This window comes from Macaca mulatta, chromosome 7 (assembly GCF_049350105.2).
Source record: "Macaca mulatta isolate MMU2019108-1 chromosome 7, T2T-MMU8v2.0, whole genome shotgun sequence".
Classification (NCBI taxonomy): Eukaryota; Metazoa; Chordata; class Mammalia; order Primates; family Cercopithecidae; genus Macaca; species Macaca mulatta.
Window position 1 is genome coordinate 123,944,699 of NC_133412.1, and position 21,582 is coordinate 123,966,280.

General features: G+C 39.1%; 1 protein-coding gene across 14 annotated transcripts in view; it reads right to left on the reverse strand.

Moving 5' to 3' along the window:
- Positions 1-4,347: 4,347 nt before the first annotated feature.
- NIN (ninein) overlaps positions 4,348-21,582 on the reverse strand; it is a 108,944-nt gene continuing 91,709 nt past the window's right edge. For 9 of the 14 annotated variants that reach the window (XM_077940987.1, XM_077940991.1, XM_077940986.1 and 6 more), the window contains 4 exons: positions 19,990-20,091; positions 14,034-14,234; positions 10,467-10,580; positions 4,348-8,208 (listed from right to left, as the gene is read on the reverse strand). In XM_077940987.1, the coding sequence (XP_077797113.1) occupies positions 7,999-8,208; positions 10,467-10,580; positions 14,034-14,234; positions 19,990-20,091 (627 nt within the window). In that variant the 3' untranslated portion in view covers positions 4,348-7,998. Of the gene's footprint in view, positions 8,209-10,341; positions 12,226-14,033; positions 14,235-19,989; positions 20,092-21,582 lie in introns of those variants that run through there. The other 5 variants (XM_001098065.5, XM_077940990.1, XM_015143672.3 and 2 more) reach the window with 2 other exon arrangements.

Sequence of the window (21,582 nt, forward strand, 5' to 3'; positions counted from 1 at the left end):
CACTGTCTCAAAAAAAAAAAAAAAAAAAAAAAAAAGACTGAGAAGAACACTATTAAATCATATACAGAAAACAATTAGCATACATATTCTCCTATGAGTGTTACTTCAGGAAGACAAACTTAAAATAGAAATCTACAGTCTTCCGTTCACATAATGAATATTTGAGCACCAATTTTGTTTCCAGCATCAAGTTGGGAACTGGGAATAATACCATGCTGAATAAGACATCAGTTCTCATCTTGAGAAAATCTTAGTCTAGTGGAGGTCAGAATGGTCAGTAGGCAGTTACTTATAGAGTAGTACCTGTTTCAACTGGGAATTCACAGGGTGCTTCCATGAGCACAGAGGGGCTGCCACACCAGTATTTGAGGGTAAGGAAGACAACTTGGAAAAGTTCCATAGAACTTCTTTTTTTTTTTTTTTTTTTTTTTTTTGAGACGGAGTCTCGCTCTGTCGCCCAGGCTGGAGTGCAGTGGCCGGATCTCAGCTCACTGCAAGCTCCGCCTCCCGGGTTCCTGCCATTCTCCTGCCTCAGCCTCCCGAGTAGCTGGGACTACAGGCGCCCGCCACCTCGCCCGGCTAGTTTTTTGTATTTTTTTAGTAGAGACGGGGTTTCACCGTGTTAGCCAGGATGGTCTCGATCTCCTGACCTCGTGATCCGCCCGTCTCAGCCTCCCAAAGTGCTGGGATTACAGGCTTGAGCCACGGCGCCCGGCTAGAACTTCTTTAATTTATGCATAACCTTAGTATAAAATTTAAATCCTTACTTTGACCTTCACTGGCAATATTTTAAGTAAGTTGCTACCAGGTCGTGTCACTTAAGTAAGATATGGTGGGTGGCATTTATTATACCTACTGTGACTTGCATGGACACTGTTGAACCTTTACATGTGGTATCTGGAGAATACATAGGAATCAGGACAAAGGGGTGGGGAGACAGCAAGGACAAAAGAAGGAATGATATGAGAAATAGTGCTGAGTGACCACACTTATCACTAGACAGCACTGAATATGGTGCTTATTTTCTTTTTCTTTTCTTTTCTTTTTTTTTTTTTGCAGATGAAGTCTCATTCTGTCACCCAGGCTGGAGTGCAATGGTGCGATCTTGGCTCACTGCAACTTCCGCCTCCCGGGTTCAAGCGATTCTCCTGACTCAGCCTCCTGAGTAGCTGGGATTACAGGCACGTGCCACCATGCCTGGCTAATTTTTGTATTTTTAGTAGAGATGGGGTTTCACTGTGTTAGTCAGGATGGTCTCAAATCTCCTAACCTTGTCATCCACCTGCCTTGGCCTCCCAAAGTGCTGGGATTACAGGCATGAGCCACTGTACCCGGCCAGTGCTGAACTTTTCATAATAAACTATAGGTGTATGGTTAGGCTAGCATAAATGGTTTCTAGTGAGTTTTTGCTCGGAATACCATCTATTCTTCAGAGTAGCTACGAGGGCAAGGAAGGTTAAGGTGCTTGATACCACACAGTATATTTTTTTATCCGTAACACTTCAAACATTTTAATTGGAAATCATTTCAAACTTACAAATAGGGTTACAATGATAATACAAATAATCTTTGCTTCATTGTCTTATTTCTCTCACATTCTCCCTCACACATGTGTGCACATGCCTGGGCAATTTTGTTTCTGAATCATTTAAGAATAATTTGCGTACATCGGCCGGGCACGGTGGCTCACGCCTGTAATCCTAGCACTTTGGGAGGCTGAGATGGGTGGATCACGAGGTCAGGAGATCGAGACCATTCTGGCTAACAGAGTGAAATCCCGTCTCTACTAAAAATACAAAAAAAAATAGCCGGGCGTGGTGGCGGGCACCTGTAGTCCCAGCTACTCAGGAGGCTGAGGCAGGAGAATGGCGTGAACCCAGGAGGCAGAGCTTGCAGTGAGCCCAGATCATGCCACTGCCCTCCAGCCTGGGGGACAGAGCGAGACTCCTCTCAAAAAAGAATAAGTTGCATATATCGTAGTCTCTATTCCTAAATACACCAGTGTATACTTTTGTAGAAGATACTTTTACATAAACGCAGTAACTAACTTCAGTAATTTAATATTGATAAAATATTCTTTTCTAAGCTACTATCCATACTCCAATTTTGTCAGTTAATTCAATGTCCTTTAGAGCAGTGGTCCCCAACCTCTTTGGCACCAGGGACTGGTTCTGTGGAAGACAATTTCCCACGGACCAGGGTTGAAAGGGGACGGATGGTTTTGGGATGATTCAAATGCATTATGTTTATTGTGCACCTTATTTCTATTATTACATTGTAATATATAATGAAATAATTATATAATTCACCACAATGTAGACTTAGAGGGAGCTCTGAGCTTGTTTTCCTGCAACTAGACGGTCCCATCTGGGGGTTATGGGAGACAGTGACAGATCATCAGGCATTAATTAGATTCTCCTAAGGAGTGCGCAACCTAGATCCCTTGCATGTGCAGTTCACAATAAGGTTTGCATTCCTATGAGAATCTAATGCCACGGCTGATCTGACAGGAGGCAGAGCTCAGGCGGTAATGGGAGATATGGGGAATGGCTGTAAATACAGATGAAGTTTTGCTTGGTCACCGGCTGCTCACCTCCTGCTGTGTGGCCTGGTTCCTAATGCCCAGGAGGCTGGGGACCACCTGCTTTACATTTTCTTCTCTGACACAGAATCTAGTCTAAGATTAGGTACTACATTTAGTTATCGTGTCTACTTAGACTCCTTTAATTTGGAACATTGCCACATTTTTTTTTTTTTTGACATTGACAGTTTTAAAGAGTCCCTTTTATTATTCATAGTACTTTAATACTAGATAACCTCTTAGTACCTGGCACAGGGTCAGTACTTACTTATTGCTTGATCTTGAAGACAGATATGCCTTCAAACAGGAAAGAAAAAGGATTGGTAAATGTTCATCTGGGCTGTAAGCACTGTTAAGAGCTGCCTACTTTGCCTTAACTAGTAAAGCATATCTCATGTAATCATTTTTCAGAATTAAATATTATTTTAACGTAAGGATATTCTGCTCTATTTTACATTGTTGCCTACTCACTACAACATTTCACTGATTTAGTTATACAGTTCTCTGCTTTGGAATTTTAACTTTATTTGGAATTTTAAAAAGTCTTTGTCAAAACTAGCCATGTCTCCTGTTTTGCAAGTGAAGCAACCAAACAAAGAATAGAAAGCTCTTCTGGGTGAAATTTAACCTTTTGATCAGGAGATTATATAATAGACGTTTCAAAATTTAGGTGAGAATTCCAGTCTTATGGCCAAAACATAACATTATGGGGAAAATGGGTATCAAGTACATATTAGAAAATTACTGTTTGTGATTTTGCACAGTAAATAAGACTACAAAACACACAGACTGCACAAATCTCAGTGAAGTGCAGAATTATGTTGAATTCTAGGTTTAGGACCTTACACATTTGACACTAATCCTATCTCGGTGCTCATAGCACAGAGTCCGTCAACACTTGATTGTCTTCCGTATGGATGCAGATTTTCTGATCTTCTTTTCTGTGTAAATCTTATCACTTTACCGCAAACAGATGGCAGGAATGTTTTACACAGTACCTTTCAGAGTGCAGTGTACATGGCTTCCATTGAACTAATACTGATAAAATGTTCTGCCAGAAGTAGGAATTGATACAAGTATTGCAACTCAGACAAACCTGAGCCCCTAGTCCCAAGTCCCCTACTTACCTGGCAGTGTGGCCTTGAGTGTGCTAAGCTCTATTTTTCTCATCCATAAAATGGGAATACTGGTAGTTTCTGCCATGAAAAGGCAGTGTGAGGTTGGTATAAAAGCTTTGAAATTCAATACAACAGGGCTCACGAGATGGGTCTAGTTTGGGCAACATTTCCAATTCTACATTTCGGTGTTCAGCATATTAACATGCTTTTAAGTTGTTTATGAGTTTCCAACTATGTATATCTCATCATTCATGAGCTGCTCAATTAAAGTCTGAGCCATCCATAAAGATGGCAAGGTGAAATAAAGCCACCTTTGAAGCACCCAAAATCACAAATGGGGCCTTGCCAAGGTTAAGTCATGATTCTGCAGGTAAACTATGCACCGCCACAGTATACAGGGACCCCAAGCTGGCTGGTGTGAAAGTCATCCTTCTAGAATAGAAATGGAATCTCAGTGCTCTAAGTCCTACACAAATCACTTGAGGAATCTCTTTAAAATGAAGATTCTGATTTAGTAGGTCTGGAGTGCGGGCTGAGATTCTGCATTTGTAGAATGTGTTTGGTGAAATATTTTATCATTCTAAAGACCAATGAAAAATACACTGAAACTTCATTTAAAAAGTCAGGGTATATAGAAAACAAAAGGCATGTTTGCAAAATTATTTATTTACATTTTAAGCTCACATTAAAATCTTTCTAGGATAGAATGGCTAAGATGAAATATACAAAGCTGATATAAACACAACTCATTAATCTTTATCTGAACAGAAATATAGAGATGGCTTTAGATAATCTGTTTTCTTCACAAAACCAATGTTCCCTTAAGTCATGCCATGATAATATCTCCCCATTAAGAACTTGTATTGTCCAAAACAGCTGAGAAGCAAAAAGCTAACTTTGATTTGTTAAACAGCTATTCATATGCCACAAAACCAAAACTACTTCACAGTACTGACAGGTCCAAATAGGTCCAAACTGATGATTTTTAAATGAGTGCTTTGGTTAATTAGGCTTTGACTTGGTTTTTGGCATTACTTGTATAATTATATCATTCCAATGCATCATTACAGGTAATCCATTCAAAACATGACTTGCTTAATACTATCACAAAGCACTTAGCCTTGCCTTGATTGGAAATACCTTTAAGATGCTGACAATAGCAACAATTTCTCTTTTCCTTCACTCAGCAAAAAAAAGAAATCACATAAATCACAAAACAAAAAATTCATTTCTCACATGTTAAAAAAGCAAAGTCTGCCATAAACCCTTATTCTTGAGAGAAGAAATAGTTTCTCATATCTGCCCTGGGTATTAGTGCATTATTAAAATACTAGACCTGTAATATCGCTTCCTATGCCTTGAAAGTCTATGACTTCATGATCTACTTATGTAAAATATGCAATGCATTGAAGTTTCTGGGAAGAATTCACATTTAAAACAGTTTCAAAACTCTGGATTTAGTAAGAATTTTAGAAAAATAAATAAAACACTGTGGTTCTACCTCTCCCCTTCTACTCTCCCTTCACAAATCTGAGCTTAAGTGCAGGCTTCTAAAGAACAGATGAGAGCAAGATAGGATGAGAAGTGGGTTTTACTATCCACATTTTCCTTTTCTTAGTGTAACGTGTTATCACAAAGGCAAACTTGATTCCCTTTCCTTGAAACGAAGATCCTATCTTCTAAGACGATCTTAAATAATTGTTCTTAAATAAAAAGGCTTAAAAATCAGTGCTTTTAATAAGCAACTAAATGCCTATAATACATATAACTTAATATTTTGAAGAGTGCTATTGTAAAGTTTGAAACAACATCTAAATGTAACTTTAAGTTTACATTTAATTCTTTAAAAGGTCTTTTAAAAGCTATAAGCTGTATTACAAATTGCCAACTAAATTATAAATTGCCACTCACCTTCTCAAAAAATGTTGCACAAATGTATACATTTAAGGTATCTGTATGGGAAAAACCTCAATATGAGAAATATCAATCTCATAAGTGGGGTAAAACGAGAAATTAAGCACCTAGATGTTGGTTAAATTCACTTTCATTTGAGCAGCATTTTGATTTTGAATAGAGATTCTAAATGTAGTCTAAACTTTCCAGAAAGTCATATTTACATTCATTGTACATTTTATATACACATAAATACAAATTTATAGGAAATACACAAATTAACCTACACCTCTCATCGTGTAAAAGACAAAAATTAAAAATACAACAACTGTGATCACATGCTAAGGCCAGCTAGCTGGGAAATATTATTGTTCAGTTCCGACAGCAAAAACCTTGAGTAACTTGGCGCATATCACAAATACACTACAGATACTTAGTTTATGTCTGTCCTTAGCCTAGGCCAATCCATAGTTTTAAGTGAAACAATTTTCTGTGAAAGCTAATGCCATACAAGTAGTTAAACACCTACTAGAAATGTTTGCCCGGCAGAAGAAAGATCTAAAGAATGCATGATAGCAGATGTCAAATATTTTGAAGTATAATAATAGGGAAGGATTAAAATTAACTCTATATCCAGGGGGAAGTCAGGGCTTTCTGACAAGAGCTGTGCAAAAATTCAAAGGTCTGCTTCATCAGTGTGAACTCCCAGTCCCACAAAAAACAGTGCCTTGTCAAGGCTCTTGTAGTGAGGCCTCCTGGGTTGACTGGTGAGACTCATAAGCCCCAAGAAACCCTGAAATTCCCTGATGGAAATTATTTTGTTGAGATTGAGTTTCTGACACGATGACTTCTTGGGCAGTTTGCTGTCTCTTGTGTTCCTGCCCATAAAGCAGTGCTTGATTTTGCTGTTACACCTTTTGTAAATAGATGGGCTTGGCCCTCCAGGAATATATCAAAGCGAACTTTTTGGATTATTGTCTCATGAAAACAAGCAGGTTGTTGTGATGAGCTTGGATAGTGCCCTGCACCTAGTAAGTATTCCACCAACTGCTGGCGGAAGTGGCTAGAAGCAGAGATTATAATTGGAAGAAAAAAAAGGTTACCGAATCTAAAATGTGTAACTGTTCTATAAAGTTTTGATCTTGAGCATGAGTGGAAAGTCCTATTTGGCACTCCTTGACCTCAGGTGGCATGCCAATGATTATCACAGTAAAATTCTTAGAATCTGATTTGAGGTATAGAAGGAATAAGAAACACGGAAAATTTTGACCTATATTAAATAAACTCTTCTGTAAGTCAGGTTTTATAACCCTAAAATCAAGGCCTTTTTTCCCCCAGAATATTAAATTTACTAAAAACGTAGAAATAAAAATTCTACTATGGCTGTAAATATATAAGACAAATAAATGAGGTCACATGGTTTATACATTTCAGATTCTTAGAGAGGCCCTACAGTAGTTCAGGAAGACAGTTTACAGTATTGTTCCCTGAGTTCTTGAGGCAACCTCAAGTAAGTTCATGAACTCCAAGACTTGAGAGACAGAAAACCTACATGGTCTGCTTATCCCTCTTTTCTAAGAGTAGCTATTTACTGCAAAGTGGTTTGTTCAGTGCTTTCCCTATAGTTCAACTGCTTTAATTATGTGGCTTTATCCATTTCTTAGAAGACCAGCTCCCCAAATGAAACCTCTAAGAGAAAGAAGAAAAGGCTGTTTAAAGCAAGTAAGCTTTAACATTAGTTAAGAGTGCAATTGAGTAAATCAGTTCTAAATCTATAATACAAAAAGAGTGGTAATACTGCCACAGGTGTTAGAAGGTTAGAATTCTACAGATTTGGGTTTGTCTGACCTCAGTGGTTAACAAGTCCTGCCTCCTAACCAAACAATGACACTCTACCAATTAATTGTCTACCAATTAAAAGAACCAAAACTATTACAATAACTTTCCAGTATTTAAATATGTAAGAACACCTACATTTGGTTTTAAAATACAGTTTATAACAACCATTCTCATCAGATCTCAAACTTCAAATATCTAGACTTTACACATAGATTCGTAGTAATGATTTAAAAAAAAAAAAAAAAAACCCAAACCACAAAAACTCATTCAAAACTGGTATTTTTTAGGTTCTTGAATTGTTTTCATACGTCCACATTCTTGGTGGCTATTAGAATTTTAAAATAAACTCAAATCTTGGGAATAATTTAAGTAGTGAAATATGTGAGTATTTATTTTCAAACTCCCGTAAGTGTCTATTTAGAAAAACTAATTATGATAAATGGAAACTCCAGTTCTGTTGCTTAATTTTAACTTTAAGCCAATAAAGTTTAAAAAAGTTGAGAACCTACTGAAATGTTCCATCTATTTCAGTAAAGTGCACAAATATGAGTGTACCCTTTGGTTTGGCTATGACCTCAAAGGAGGTGTAGAAGTCAGTGGCGCTGGTGTCAGATTCCTAACTATATTACTGAGGCTGGCAATCTTCTCCTCCAGGAGGTAATTTTTCTTCTCTGCTGTTTTCTGTCGCTGTTCAGTCATTTCCAGAGCTTTCAACAACTGGGCATTTTCAACATACAAGTCCTTCACCATTGCGTCTGCCTTAGTGTTCTTGCAGAGCTAGAAACAGAACCAGAAACATCTTGACTCCATTTCTGTAACTCTTCTTAAACCTTCAGTTTAAGGTCGGACATAAGGACTGTTGTTTTATAAAGGCAAATCACTTCTTCTAATTATTTTATTTTACAATATAGCTTCAACATCAGACTTGGCATCACGGATACCATTGGAGCAAATCCACTTTTTCCAAGCTATTTCTTTGCATAAGATGTTGATGTAGGTTACTAATAGAACAGATTGATATTAGAGGGCACCAAAACAAAAGGTTTTTTTCTACCTAAATGGGCATTATTTCTTTATTTATTCTTTAAAAACATAAAATACTTTTAAAACTTAAATTCCTGAGGTGTCAGCTGTGGACTGTTTAACTCTGCTTGTAACAGATGCTTGAACTTCCCATTCATAACTACAACTCACTGATTATCTAAAAATATAGCTCACGTATTATAACAGAGATAAGATTTGGGCAGTTACTTTTCCTGAAATGTCTTTGTTTTGTTTTGTTTTGCATGGGGCTTTGTCTAGTCTAATCTTTATAGTTAGAATATATGGTCTAGGTTGGGGTGGGAAAACTTGTTAGCAGCCTTGGGATACTTTCATTGTTGTTCTGGTTAATATTTTCCATACCCCCTTCCCATGTTACCTTTTAAGTGTTCATTTTATACCCAATTTCAAATAAGGCATCTAAAAGCATAAAGGTTTATGAGAATAAAGAGTAGTTAAAGAGTAACTTAACCACCCATTAGGGCAGGGAGAAGGATGACAGCACTCTCAAGCTCAGAACCTAGATGTTTGGCAGGCATCACATAACATTTCAGAAACTATTCTCTGTTGAACTTCCCAAATACGACTTTTTTTTTCCTCCCTCCCTCCCTTCCTTTCCTTAAAAAAACACTTCGATATTTCTTCATCACCAATAGAATAAAAATCAAGCTCCGTGGCTCAGCACTGGAGGCCTACTGTCCTGTTCCCCCTTCCTCTCCAGTCTCTCCTCCTGCCTCTCCCAGGACAGTGTGAACTGGCAATGCTGAAGTGTTCATACGTGTCCACACCCCACATGTGGTCATAACTCCATGACGTTCCCACAGCCTAGGATGCCCTTCCCCACACTTTCTTAACTGGGTGAAATCTTAACTCTCAAGATGCAGATTACGAGGTCTTCAGGAAGCTTTCTTTAAACTCCCGGGTTGGATCAAATATCTCTTCTCTTGTGTTCCCCTCTACTGAAAACAGGATGGATCCCACTTACTTCTGAACCTACCATTTGGCCAAATGTTTGGCACCTTGTAAGTGCATTCTATATGGGCAGCGACTGTTGTATCCATGTGCCCACGGCAGGACCTGGCCCGCAGTAACTATGTGCTGAATGCTTGAATACGTAAAGAACTGAGTGGATAAATGCTTACTAAATGGGACTTTTTCTTCCCTGTGTATTAAGACACAGAGCAACAGAAAGTTCCTGTCTACAGCTGAATTCAGACCCTCTCTTGGGGTTATTCTTAGGTTTTAAGTATCTAAAGAACTAGGTTGGGCAATTTCTGCCCCCCACCCAACATGTTCATCTCAATTTCCAGAGAGGCTATAACACTGTCCCAGAGGGTAGTACTTTCTGCTTGTCTCTTCAGTGGAAGCACAACTAATTTCTAAACACCAAAGCCATATCTGCCACCAGCAGGTGAAAAGGAGCAGGCTGTTTAGTGGTCCTGGAATCTGGGGTCTAGACTCTAATTCAAACTACATCTTTTTGGAGTCACTGTAGCAATAAGATACTTTTTGAGGTTTTCATAAGCTGTTGGGAACAGGAAAGCTAAAGTTCCATTGATTACCCCCCTATTTTTTTTTTTTTTAACCAATATCATTTTTCAATTTAAACAGGAGTATTTCCTGTCTCGGGCAGAGAAAAATCTATTGATTCACATGGACCTAAAGCATGTGAATGGATATGCTTTAGGTCCATGTGAATCAATATGTATTTTTTGATCTTTAAAATCTTAGGTCCATGTGAATCATGTTAGCAAAGATTTACACTTTTAAATTGTGGACAAACATGCCTTAAACAGAGCTTTGGGAAAAATACACAGTTCACATGTTGGGGCGGTATGAGGGACAGGAAATCCTAAGTTCTTGTAGACATTTATAATAGAATTTGCCTTTATTAGACAACGTAAGTTAATGAGTTAATGGCAATAAAGGGATGTAAAACTGGCATTAAAGCTGGAATGTGAGGTGGGTGAACAGAGATGACCAGGGAGGCTCACTTGTTCCTTGAGCTGATTCACTTTCTCTTGAAGAAGCCTTTTCACTAGTTTCAGTTTCTGTTCAACTTCTATCATTCGTTCTTCCATGACAGTTACCAGTTGTTCCTGGTTTCCCTGAAGGGAAGAAAAGTATATTATTCGAAAATCATGTCACACTGAAAACAAAACATTGGTTTATTTTCCCCACAAGATGCCTAAAGAAAAGACAGCAAATGTTTTGCCTTTGTAACAGGAAGGATGGATTCTCATGAAATGAGAGTTTTGAGCCCTGCATGGATTGCACAGGTCAGAAAAGTAACTCTATCAGAGAAAGAATCAGATTTAAAATACAAAAGAATCTTACCTGTGTTACCATCATCCCCCTGATATAAAGCAAAATTCTTAAAACCCAGAATTTAATACCTGTGTGTACTTCTAGTAAAATGGAAATCCAAAGTAACTTAAAAGACAGTTATCAACTTCCCATCTGTGATTTGGGACTTTGCAATGTTGTGGGCCTCTCAATACCAAAACAAGCACGGAATAGATTCAGGGTTTCCCAACATTTCCAATAGCTTGCAATATGCATGTCTGTTTTTCCTTTGGTGTGGCTGATAACTGTGAGGGTGGTTTTCTTTCTTCATAATAATCAGCCTCTTCCTGCCAATTTTTCTAGTCATCTGTTTCCCACTTGTAAACATGAAGCACACACCTGGATTGGAGGATGAGTTTACTACCAGAGCAGACTGAAAATTAAAAATCTCCTCACACAACAGTGATGGGTTAAGGAGTAAGTGGGTTTTGGAGAGGAGAGAGGCCTAGAATGCAACCCCCATCCCTCTGCAGTCCACCCAAATGTCCCTATAAGGAATTGCAAATTTCATAAAGGTGTTAACAGCTGATGGTAGTTAAGAAATACTTTAAAAGACATGCAGAATGACCAAACATGAGTGAAAGGCTACCATCTGTTTGGATACTAAGTAATAACACTTAATCATAAAAGAAACCCTAAATCATTGTAGTAACTATCCTGAGGATAAAAACTGTAATAGGCAAAGGTCTAATGCAGGAAGTAAGTTACAAAAAATTGGGCCTGGAGGAAATCTAGCTTTTAAAAAGGCCTATATTTTAAAAAATAGCTTTTTAAAGTTCAAACATATAAATATAAAATGTCTGATGTCTATTTGCCCAACAACAAAGCAAAACAAAAAAACTTAAGAGATAATTCAAAGAGTTGGCAAAAGAGTAGAAAAACAGGAAAAACAAAGGCAGTCATATACTTAAAATTTATTTTATTGTTTCATCAAAAATTTCCTGTCAAAAACATTTATACATCTTATATAAAACAGTATAAATACCCCTGATTTTCTTCAAATTCCATATATAAAAGTAGTACCTTTTGTTAAAAATAGTTACAACATATGGAATGAGAAAATATATAGACTACATCCTTTCAAGAATCTTAAATCCACACTCTTTAAAGGGTATAAATAAAATGATTTGTAACAAGTTGATGTTTGTGAATTTGATTCACAAGATCTGTCATTTCTACATAAATAAGAGACATAATACTGCAAAGGTTTAACAGTAAAAATAATAATTTAAAAGAGCACTTAATTCCAACACAGCTTATGTCTCTGTGTGTGGTGTGTGTGCATGGGTGGGTGTGTGCATCTGTCTGCCATGGTAAGAAATGCCATCGATAGCAGCCCAGTTTTCACAGGTGCCCAATCCTTCTGTAGGAATCTGCATGCACTGCTCGCTGCTCCGGTAGCAAGGCCTAGAGAAAGAAGGCAAGTGGTACACTTCACCCTCATGTCAGGAGGAGTTTTTAGGGGGAGTCTAAATTCACACATTTCTAATGCAAACAATGGTTAAAAGCATACACATTAACACTACACAGGCAAGCAAAGCAACACAAAATGCAGAAGAGATCACATCACTCCACACACAGAAACGTGCAGATTTAACAATATTCTGTATTCTTAAAATTAGTGTCAGCTCAGCAGCGGGAAGTGAGCCTGCAGTAGCATTCTGGTGGGAGTAATAAGCAGTCCACCCTGTCATCTGGTTGGAGGATTTTTTTTTCTTTCAAAAATCTTAGTGTTTGTCTAATCCTGAAGGAATTGGAGGAAAAGGATATTTTTTTAACATTGGTGGGTGGATTGGAAACAGCAGGCTTTGAAAATAGTGTGTACGAGAGCAATGAGTAGAATCCTGGAGGATCATTTGGTCAGAAGGTCCACTAAAAACCAAGATCAAAGTTTTGTAGTTCAATTATATACTGGAGAGTTAAAGCATCTAACACTCTACCATCACAATTTAAGAACTTTAATATTGGGAAGTTGAAGAAGTGTGTATAAAGCTTCCAAAAACAGATTTTAAAGCTCATAAGACAAAGACCTTCTGAAGTGTATTAGAAATACAGCATAGGTATGGATGTAGAGGGAAAAGTTTATTAGAACTGACAAGTGGTAGGAGTACTTAGTAATTAAGCATAGATGGATACTAGTAGAAGAAACAGAACTGTTCCTATGTAGAGTTCCAGGGCTAATGTGACTTTGCAAAGTCACGCTGAGGGGATTCAAATAAGAGATGGGAAATTCCTTATCAAGCAAGGTATCTGAGAGGCAAGGTATCTGAACACACAAGCACATGCAAACCAGGAAGCATTAACGCAGAATTCCACAAAGAAGGACTTTCTGTTTCATTGCTAATTCTGAATTAACTAAATGGGCAAGCCCCAAGAGTTAAGAAACTTCTGAGAAAGGATGACGAATGAGGCACTACAGAGAAATAACTATGAATACTTGAAAATCTAAGTAATATAAGATTGGATGTGGTGGTGAGCTGGGATCATGCTAATGCAAACAATGAGAAGACTTTTATTTTCTTAAATAGTTTTATGAACTATGTCAACTAGAAAGATGTCACTGACTACATACTCTATTTGTTGTGAAAAGTCCTCACTTGTGATTTTCATGGGATGCAGCAGGCTGCAGGGCTCCGGCACAGGGAAGCTCAGTATACTTTGTTAGTAGGGCATATCCTAGCCACATTTAAATTTTGTAATATTTTTGGCATGGGATGGGAACCTTAGGCCAATTGCACACTATGTTTAAGTGATCCTGATACTTCATTGTCTATTACAAATGGGCAAAGGAGACCCAGAACACTAAATGACTCAGCTTAGAAGCTGAGAATTCAAAAGTAGCACTGCACAGCCCAAAAAACAGCACTGCAGTTCTGTGGATTTGTCATACAGGTGAAATATAACTCTCTGAAAGAAGATTTAGGGTTGTGATTTTGTTTTGTTTTTTAAATTTAAGAGATGGAGTCTTGCTATGATGCCCAGGCTGGAGGACAGTGGCTATTCACAGGCATGATCGTAGCTCACTGCAGCCTTAAACCTCTGGCCTCAAGCGATCCTCCCGTCTCAGCCTCCCAAGTAGCTGGGACTACAGGTGTGTGCCATCAGATTTAGGTTCTTTCTCTCCACCTTTGAACTGGTATAACTTTCAAATAAACAGGTAAAATGAACAGGTGATTAACAGGTGATCTACTACTAGAGAAGAGAGCGCTTCACACCTGTGGTGTGTTGGTTTCGGAGGTCCTGTTTTCAAGTTCCTCCTGCAGGTGCTGGTTTATCCTTTCTGCCTGCAGCAGCTGGTGTTGAAGCTGCAGAAACTGCTCCCTGGGTACCATCGGACAGGCTTGCTGCTGGAGCAGCTGCAAATCCCAAGCATGAGGGGACGGGCTAGGCGTCGCAGTGAACCTCAGGTGCTGCATCTGAAGGACAAGGGCAAAATCCTGGTCAGTTGAGTCCCTTCAATCCCAGAGCTGCCCTTGATGGTGTCAGGCAGTGAGGAATGAAGACTATGAATTCATTAATAACCTCAGATCCACTGAAACTTGGAAACAGGACAGTATATGGGCCTGAGGAAATGAGAAAAGCTATTTCACTTAGCAGAGAATATGCTTAATAAGTAGCCTTTCTTAAAAGTTTTAGGTTTAAAAAAAAAGCCCTTCCCAACTCTGGAGTGATATTAAGGGCATGATGTACATAATGCATCTGAATTCTATTTCATTCTTTCTTACACTGGAAAAATTACCTCCCCCCTTTTAAAAACTGGGGTTGGAGAAAGTGGTTATGCTTTAGGGTTTTACCGCTTTACTTACCATTCATAAAGATTCTTAAATGTTCAATGACTACATTTTTTTCCAACCCCAAGTTAGCAATTTTTTTTGAAGAACCTCATCTTGCATCTAAAATTATTTTAACCTACCTTTAGTTTATCAATATGTAGTTATACCCTTAGATTAAACAGCACAAGACAGACAATTCTGGGGCATAAAGCAATAATATCCTAGAACATCTGGGAACTGGGGAACATGGAGTGGAAGAATTCAAGACAATGAGGAAATGTGTACCAACATGCCAGTCAAAGTGGGGGAGAGGAAAGGGAGGAGGATGCACGGCATTTTGGCCAGTGAGGCAGGCCACCTCACATCTATAAATATGCAGAGCATGCAACAAACATGACCAAGTACTAAATTCAAGAAGCGGCACCTCCAGGCTTGTGAGAAAGGTGGAAGAGAACCTCTAAGACTCAGCTATAACTAAATGTTACCATGAAATGTCAGAGCCACTATCCATTTCCTTATATCTAAATTTCTAGGTGGGGACAGGGGCACTGCCCACTTTGAGATACTTCTAGTTGTAGATTCAGAAAATCACTTTATTTTTATGATTAAAATTATGGAGAATTATCCCATAATTTTATATCAGTGGGATAATTTTCTTCATACATAATGCTTTAAATACTGAGGAAAAGTTTGATGTAAACAGACACACCATTAAAACAAAATGAATACTGGCTCTTAGCTTAAGTACTTATTAACTGTTATAATCAATAGAAATGATAACATGAGCAAGGGGTTTAATGAGATGGCTCCATGCTACGAAAGTTCATTGTAAGAGAATGTTCTACCTTCACACACTATCTCAGGCAGAGAACTGCACCCTTCTCTGCTACTTCCAACCACTGAGTTCTAGGTACAGGTTAGCCACAGACAAAACAAAAAGAAGAGAAAATTACAGGAGTTATAAAAAGAGAAAAGTATGAGTTATAAAAAGAGAAAGAACAGTCCTAATTAGGTCTATTATACATGAATAAGAGCATATGAAAGACCAACATTTACATTTTTCTGTATATAAATTTTACAGATATTAAAATGTCCTACAATTCTAATTCTGCAAGTGCATCTTCACTTACTTTATCCTATTTGTGCCCCTCCCAATATAATGATGTAGAAGATTCCAGGTCCGGGCCAGGTGCAGTGGTCCACACCTGTAATCCCAACACTTTGGGAGGCCAAGGTGGGTGGATCACTTGAGGTCAGGAGTTCAAGACCAGCCTGGCCAACATGGTGAAACCCCATCTCTACTAAAAGTATGAAAATTAGCCAGGCGTGGTGGCACATTGCCTTTGGTCCCAGCTACTCGGGAGGCTGAGACAGGAGAATTGCTTGAACCTGGGAGGCAGAGATTGCAGTGAGCCAAGATCACACGAATGTACTTCAGCCTAGGTGACAGAGTGAGATTCCGTCTCAAAAAAAAAAAAAAATGCCGGGTGTGGTGGCTCACGCCTGTAATCCCAGCACGTTGTGGGGCCAAGGTGGGTGGATCATGAGGTCAGGAGATGGAGACCATCCTGGCAACTTGGTAAAACCCTGTCTCTACTAAAAATACAACCGGGAATGGTGGTGGGCGCCTATAATCCCAGCTACTTGGGAGGCTGAGGCAGGAAAATTGCTTGAATCTGGGAAGCGTAGGTTGCAATGAGCTGAAATCGTGCCACTGCATTCCCACCTGGTGACAGAGCCAGATTCTGTTTAAAAATAAATAAAAAAGATTATTCCAGGTCCAGTATGGAACGGATCTGACGTTAAAATCTCTTGCCACTTCGAGATGCAGAAAGAAGTATAAACTATAAACCATTTTTGTTAAGTGTCTGAAATGTTGGCTATCAGAGAGGTACACAACAGACTCGAGAACTGCTGATACATTCTGTAACCCTTCTGTTGAATGTTCAAAGCGAATTTATTGAACCGCTCACATTGAAAAAGTCCTGAAGTAGGAGTCAAATTCTAGCCCTAATTTTCCCTTTTCCTAGTCTAGTGACCTGTGATCTTCAATTACAGTGGGGGGATGTGTTATATTAGAACCGTGACTGTTAAACTAGTATATAGAGATGAGGAGCGACTACTTCCCTCAAGGGAGTGAACATGTCAGATCAGAACCATGAAGACAGCTTTGCTCAAATCCCGATTCCAGAGATTCTGATGCAGAAACCTGTCCCTGCCCAGCCCAGCCCACCACGTGGTGCATTGCTCCAATCAGGTGAGAATCCCTGCCAGAGTGAGAAGGAATGTACCTATCCCTCAGGTGAGCTGGGACACACTGTACACCCCCCAAATTAACCTGCTCTATAGATATCACACTATAAATAAAAATCCAATTTGTAGGGCTGGAGAGGGGGAATGGTTAATGCTTAATAGCTACAGCTTCTGTTTGGTGTGATGAACAGGTTTTGGAAGTAGTGGTAATGGTTGTAGGATGTTGTGAATTTAATGAATGCCACTGAATTGTACATTTTTAAATGGTTAAAATGGCAAATTCTATGTTAGTTATGTTTATCACAGGTTAAAAATTAATATACTAAAAACCATTGAATTGTACACCTGAAATATGTGAACTACATAGTATGTGAATTATACCTAAATGACACTGTTTTTGTTTGTTTTGAGATGGAGTCTTGCTCTGTCACCCAGGCTGGAATGCAGTGGTGTGATCTCGGCTCACTGCAACCTCTACCTCCTGGGTTCAAGCGATTCTCCTACCTCAGCCTCCCGAGTAGATGGGACTACAGGTGCCCGCCACCGCACCCGGCCAATAACACTGTTTTTAAAAACTCCAATCTGGAGTAATATAGGAGAGATCAGGGAACTCCCAACACTTTGGGAGGCTGAGGTGGGAGGATTGCTTGAGCCCAAGAATTAAAGGCTGCAGTGAGCTGTGATCACACCACTGTACTCTAGCCTGGGTGACAGAATCTCAAAAAAATATCCCATTTGTATAAATCTATAGTGTTTTTTTGAGATGGAGTCTTGCTCTGTCACCCAGGCTGGAGTGCGGTGGCGTGATCTTGGCTCATTGCAACCTCTGCCTCCCAGGTTCAAGCAATTCTCCTGCCTCAGCCTCCTGAGTAGCTGGGACTACAGGCGCGTGCCCCCACACCCAGCTAATTTTTGTATTTTTAGTAGAGATGGGGTTTCACCATGTTAGCCAGGTTGGTCTCGAACTCCTGACCTTGTGATCCACCTGCCTCAGCCTCCCAAAGTGCTGGAATTACAGGCATGAACCACCACACCCAGCCAATAATTTGGTTCCATTTCCTAATGAAAGCTTCATTTGAATAAACAGGTATGAGATGTTCTTTTCAGTGTTCAAATAGAAAAATCCATGCTTTTTCCTTAGCTATTTGGCTCCAGTGTCAAGACCACTTAATTTTCCTCCTCTGTTAGCAAATATTTACTACTAGGTCAGAAAAAAACATGGGAAAATTGCTTATGATGGCTAATACTGTCAACGGGTGCCTGGTAAGACAGGGGAACAGGCGGGAGAACTGGCCTCTTGGCAGAGCCTCTGGAAAGGCTCTCCGGTGACTAAGTACACACTGCTACTTTTCAGTTTGATACTAGACAATATGGGCTTAGTTTTAGACATCTTATTCCTCAGAGTATATAATTATATTTCATGAGAAAAGCACATCCACATCTAAGTACAGCCCACAGCTCAGTTTTGAATGCATTCATTTTATTGCTGTTAAAAAAAAGAAAAAATGGTTTAGATTTCACTAAAGTTTCATGAATTTCCCCTTTAGCTGACAGATCAGAGAACACAAAATTGACAAACTTCACCGGTGATTTAAATGTTAGTGCTATATGTATGCCCATATTTCACATTAAAAATCAGTGCTTGGTGCTTGGTTTTTAAAAGCTACCTTTGCATGTGGCCAGCTTCATAAAAGAAAAAAATAGCTCCATTTCTTCTTTTTCCTCTTCTTTTTTTGAGATGGAGTCCGGCTTTGTTGCCCAGGCTGGAGTGCAGTGGCGTGATCTCGGCTCACTGCAACCTCTGCCTCCCCGGTTCAAGCAGTTCTCCTGCCTCAGCCTCCTGAGTAGTTAGGATCACAGGCGCCCACCACCATGCCCAGCTAATTTTTTTGTATTTTTAGTGGAGATGGGGTTTCACCATGTTGGCCAGGCTGGTCTCGAACTCCTGACCTCAGGTGATCCACCTGCCTCAGCCTCCCAAAGTGCTGGGATTATATGCGTGAGCCTCTGTGCCTGGCCCCATTTCTTCTTATAATTCTGGATTTAAAAATATGTGTATACATAGTACTTTTTAAGAGCACAAAAAGAATTTCTACATGTTCTTCTCTGCCTTACGTAAGTCTTATAGTTCACTAAATGTTAGATTGACTAATTTCATCTACCCAAGGTATATCAATGAAATCCTTAAGAAGGATTTATACATAAGTTTGTTTTCTGAATACTTAGTTTAATTATAGGATATAACAATCTAGAAGACTGGAACCCAAAGTCCAAGCTGACAAGTTAGTTTTACAAATCCAGTTTTTTCTTTTTCTTTCTTTTTGAGACAGGGTCTCTCTCTGTTGCTCAGGCTGGAGTGCAGTGGCGTGATCTCGGCTCACTGCTACCTCCAACTCCTGTGCTCAAGCAATCCTCCTGCCTCAGCCTCTCAAGTAGCTGGGACTACAGGTATATACCACCACACCTGGCTAATTTTTGTATTTTTGTATTTTTTTTTGTAGAGACAGGGTTTCGCCATGTTGCCCAGGCTGGTCTTGAACTTCTGGACTTAAGCCATTTGACTGCCTCAGCCTCCCAAAGTGCTGAGATTACAGGTGTGAGCTACCATGCCTGGCCACAAATACATTTTCATAGTTATTAGATGTACCTCTCACAAGGCACTGCTGAGTTCTAAATGTAGTAATGAAGAATAGCAGCACTTGAAATTAAAACTTCCAAATGTTAATGCTCTCAAATTTCCCGCATAGATTTCCCAACTGAAGAGGGTGCTAGAGACCAATCATGTCTATAAAATACTGCAATATAGGAGGGATCAGGGGAACTGGCATAAACACGGTGATGGCAAGAGTGCTCAGGGCCCCGTGGCTAATCAGAGTCCCTGCAACCTGGATTTGCAGAGGTACAGGTCTTTGCATTTTAGGTCATCATTATTACTTCCTCTGAAAAGCAGTATGGCTTCCTATGACAGTATAATTAAGCAAAGTTGTCTATAAAACTTGGTAAGACAGACCAAAGAATTCAACTTGGCAGGGTACTTAGATTTTCACAACGGGAATTCAATGCCATGTCTAGTCTCTCCCAACAAATGGCTCATTCATGGATTAAAATATTCTTCATAGCTAAGGCCATCTGCTGAGAAACTTACCTCCATGAGCTGCTCATCCAGTTTTACTTGTTTCTTTTTCAGGCCTTCATTTTCCAAATGAATTGTTTCCAATTCTTGTTCAAGGGAATTCATCTGACTGACCTATTTAAAAAAACAAAATATTCCCTTTAAACAAAAACAAAAACACTTGAGTTGCTCTATTTTGACAAATCTGTGGTTGTCAGAAATCTCAACTCTTGGAAGAAATCCAAGTTAATTCAGTGACAGAAAACAAATAATACAATTCAGTTGTACTGCTTACATTTAAGTGATCTAGTTTTAATCACCTGTCCTCACAGAGAATAGATTCCTTAAGGCAGCTGGCTTTTAAACTTGGATGTCACCCACTGTAAGAAATACATTTTATCTTACAGCACAGTACACACCCCCACACATATGCACAGTACATAGGTACATATCACGGAAATATCCTTACCATGGACCATGTACTCTGATATTTTGTATATTTTATTAATAAAAAATGCTGGTTTCCATTAAGTTGATTTCATAATCCTCTACTATGGATCTGCAGTGGGAAAAATACTGTCTTAAGGCAAAGTTAAAGGCTTAAAATTGAGAGTACATAAAACCTGATTTATATAACTTTTCAATTTTAAAGATTTCATGAGTGCTTTTTATTTTTATTTTTTTTTGAGATGGAGTTCACTCTGTTACCCAGGCTGGAGTGCAGTGGCACAATCTCAGCTCACTGCAACCTTCGCTTCCCAGGTTCAAGCGATTCTCCTACCTCAGCCTCCCGAGTAGCTGGGACTGCAAGTGTGCACCACTGTGCGCTGCTAATTTTTGTGTTTTTTTTAAGAGATGGGGTTTCACCATGTTGGTGAGGCTGGTCTCGAACTCCTGACCTCATGATCCGCCCACCTTGGCCTCCCAAAGTGCTGGGATAACAGGCGTGAGCCACTGCATCCAGCCTCACTTTTATAACTCTTACTACAGGAAGAACCTAGTGAGCTACAGGACACTAAGTCAGAATATTGCTCAGTAAAAAACATACAACACTATCTTAGAAAGCTGATTTTGCTTCTATCAAAAGGAGCTGAAGAGAACAGCAAGAATTGTGAAGCAGAAGTGTAGTCTTCCAGGTCCGTTTTAAAATTCAATATAAATTAAAAGCCTATCACAGACTTTTTTCTCCCTAATGAGCAGCTAAATGAAACCCATTTTCTTTCTGCAAAGTTTCCTTGAATGTACCTGAAATTAAATGACATTTCGGCTTTAGAGCACAACCAGACCTTCTTACTGCAAATGGTCATAACTTTCACAAAAAACAAATTTTATGAATATTTTATAATGAAGTATTTTTCTCAGATTTCTAAACAAACCATATTTTTTTAATAAAGAGGTAATAGTGAAAACTGAGTTTCAGTTTAGAAAAAGAAAACAACTCTGAGAAGTCTGGTCTAGAACTCTAACTTCATGGGACAAATTACAGAAAGCAAACTAAGTGGCACTACAGAGGGTGTGACCATGGGGTAGCCAGCCTCCAAGAGCCCCAAAGAGCCCCACCTCCGGGTATTCACACCCTTATACAGTCCCCTCCCACACTATACTAGGGTTAGTCTGCGTGACAAA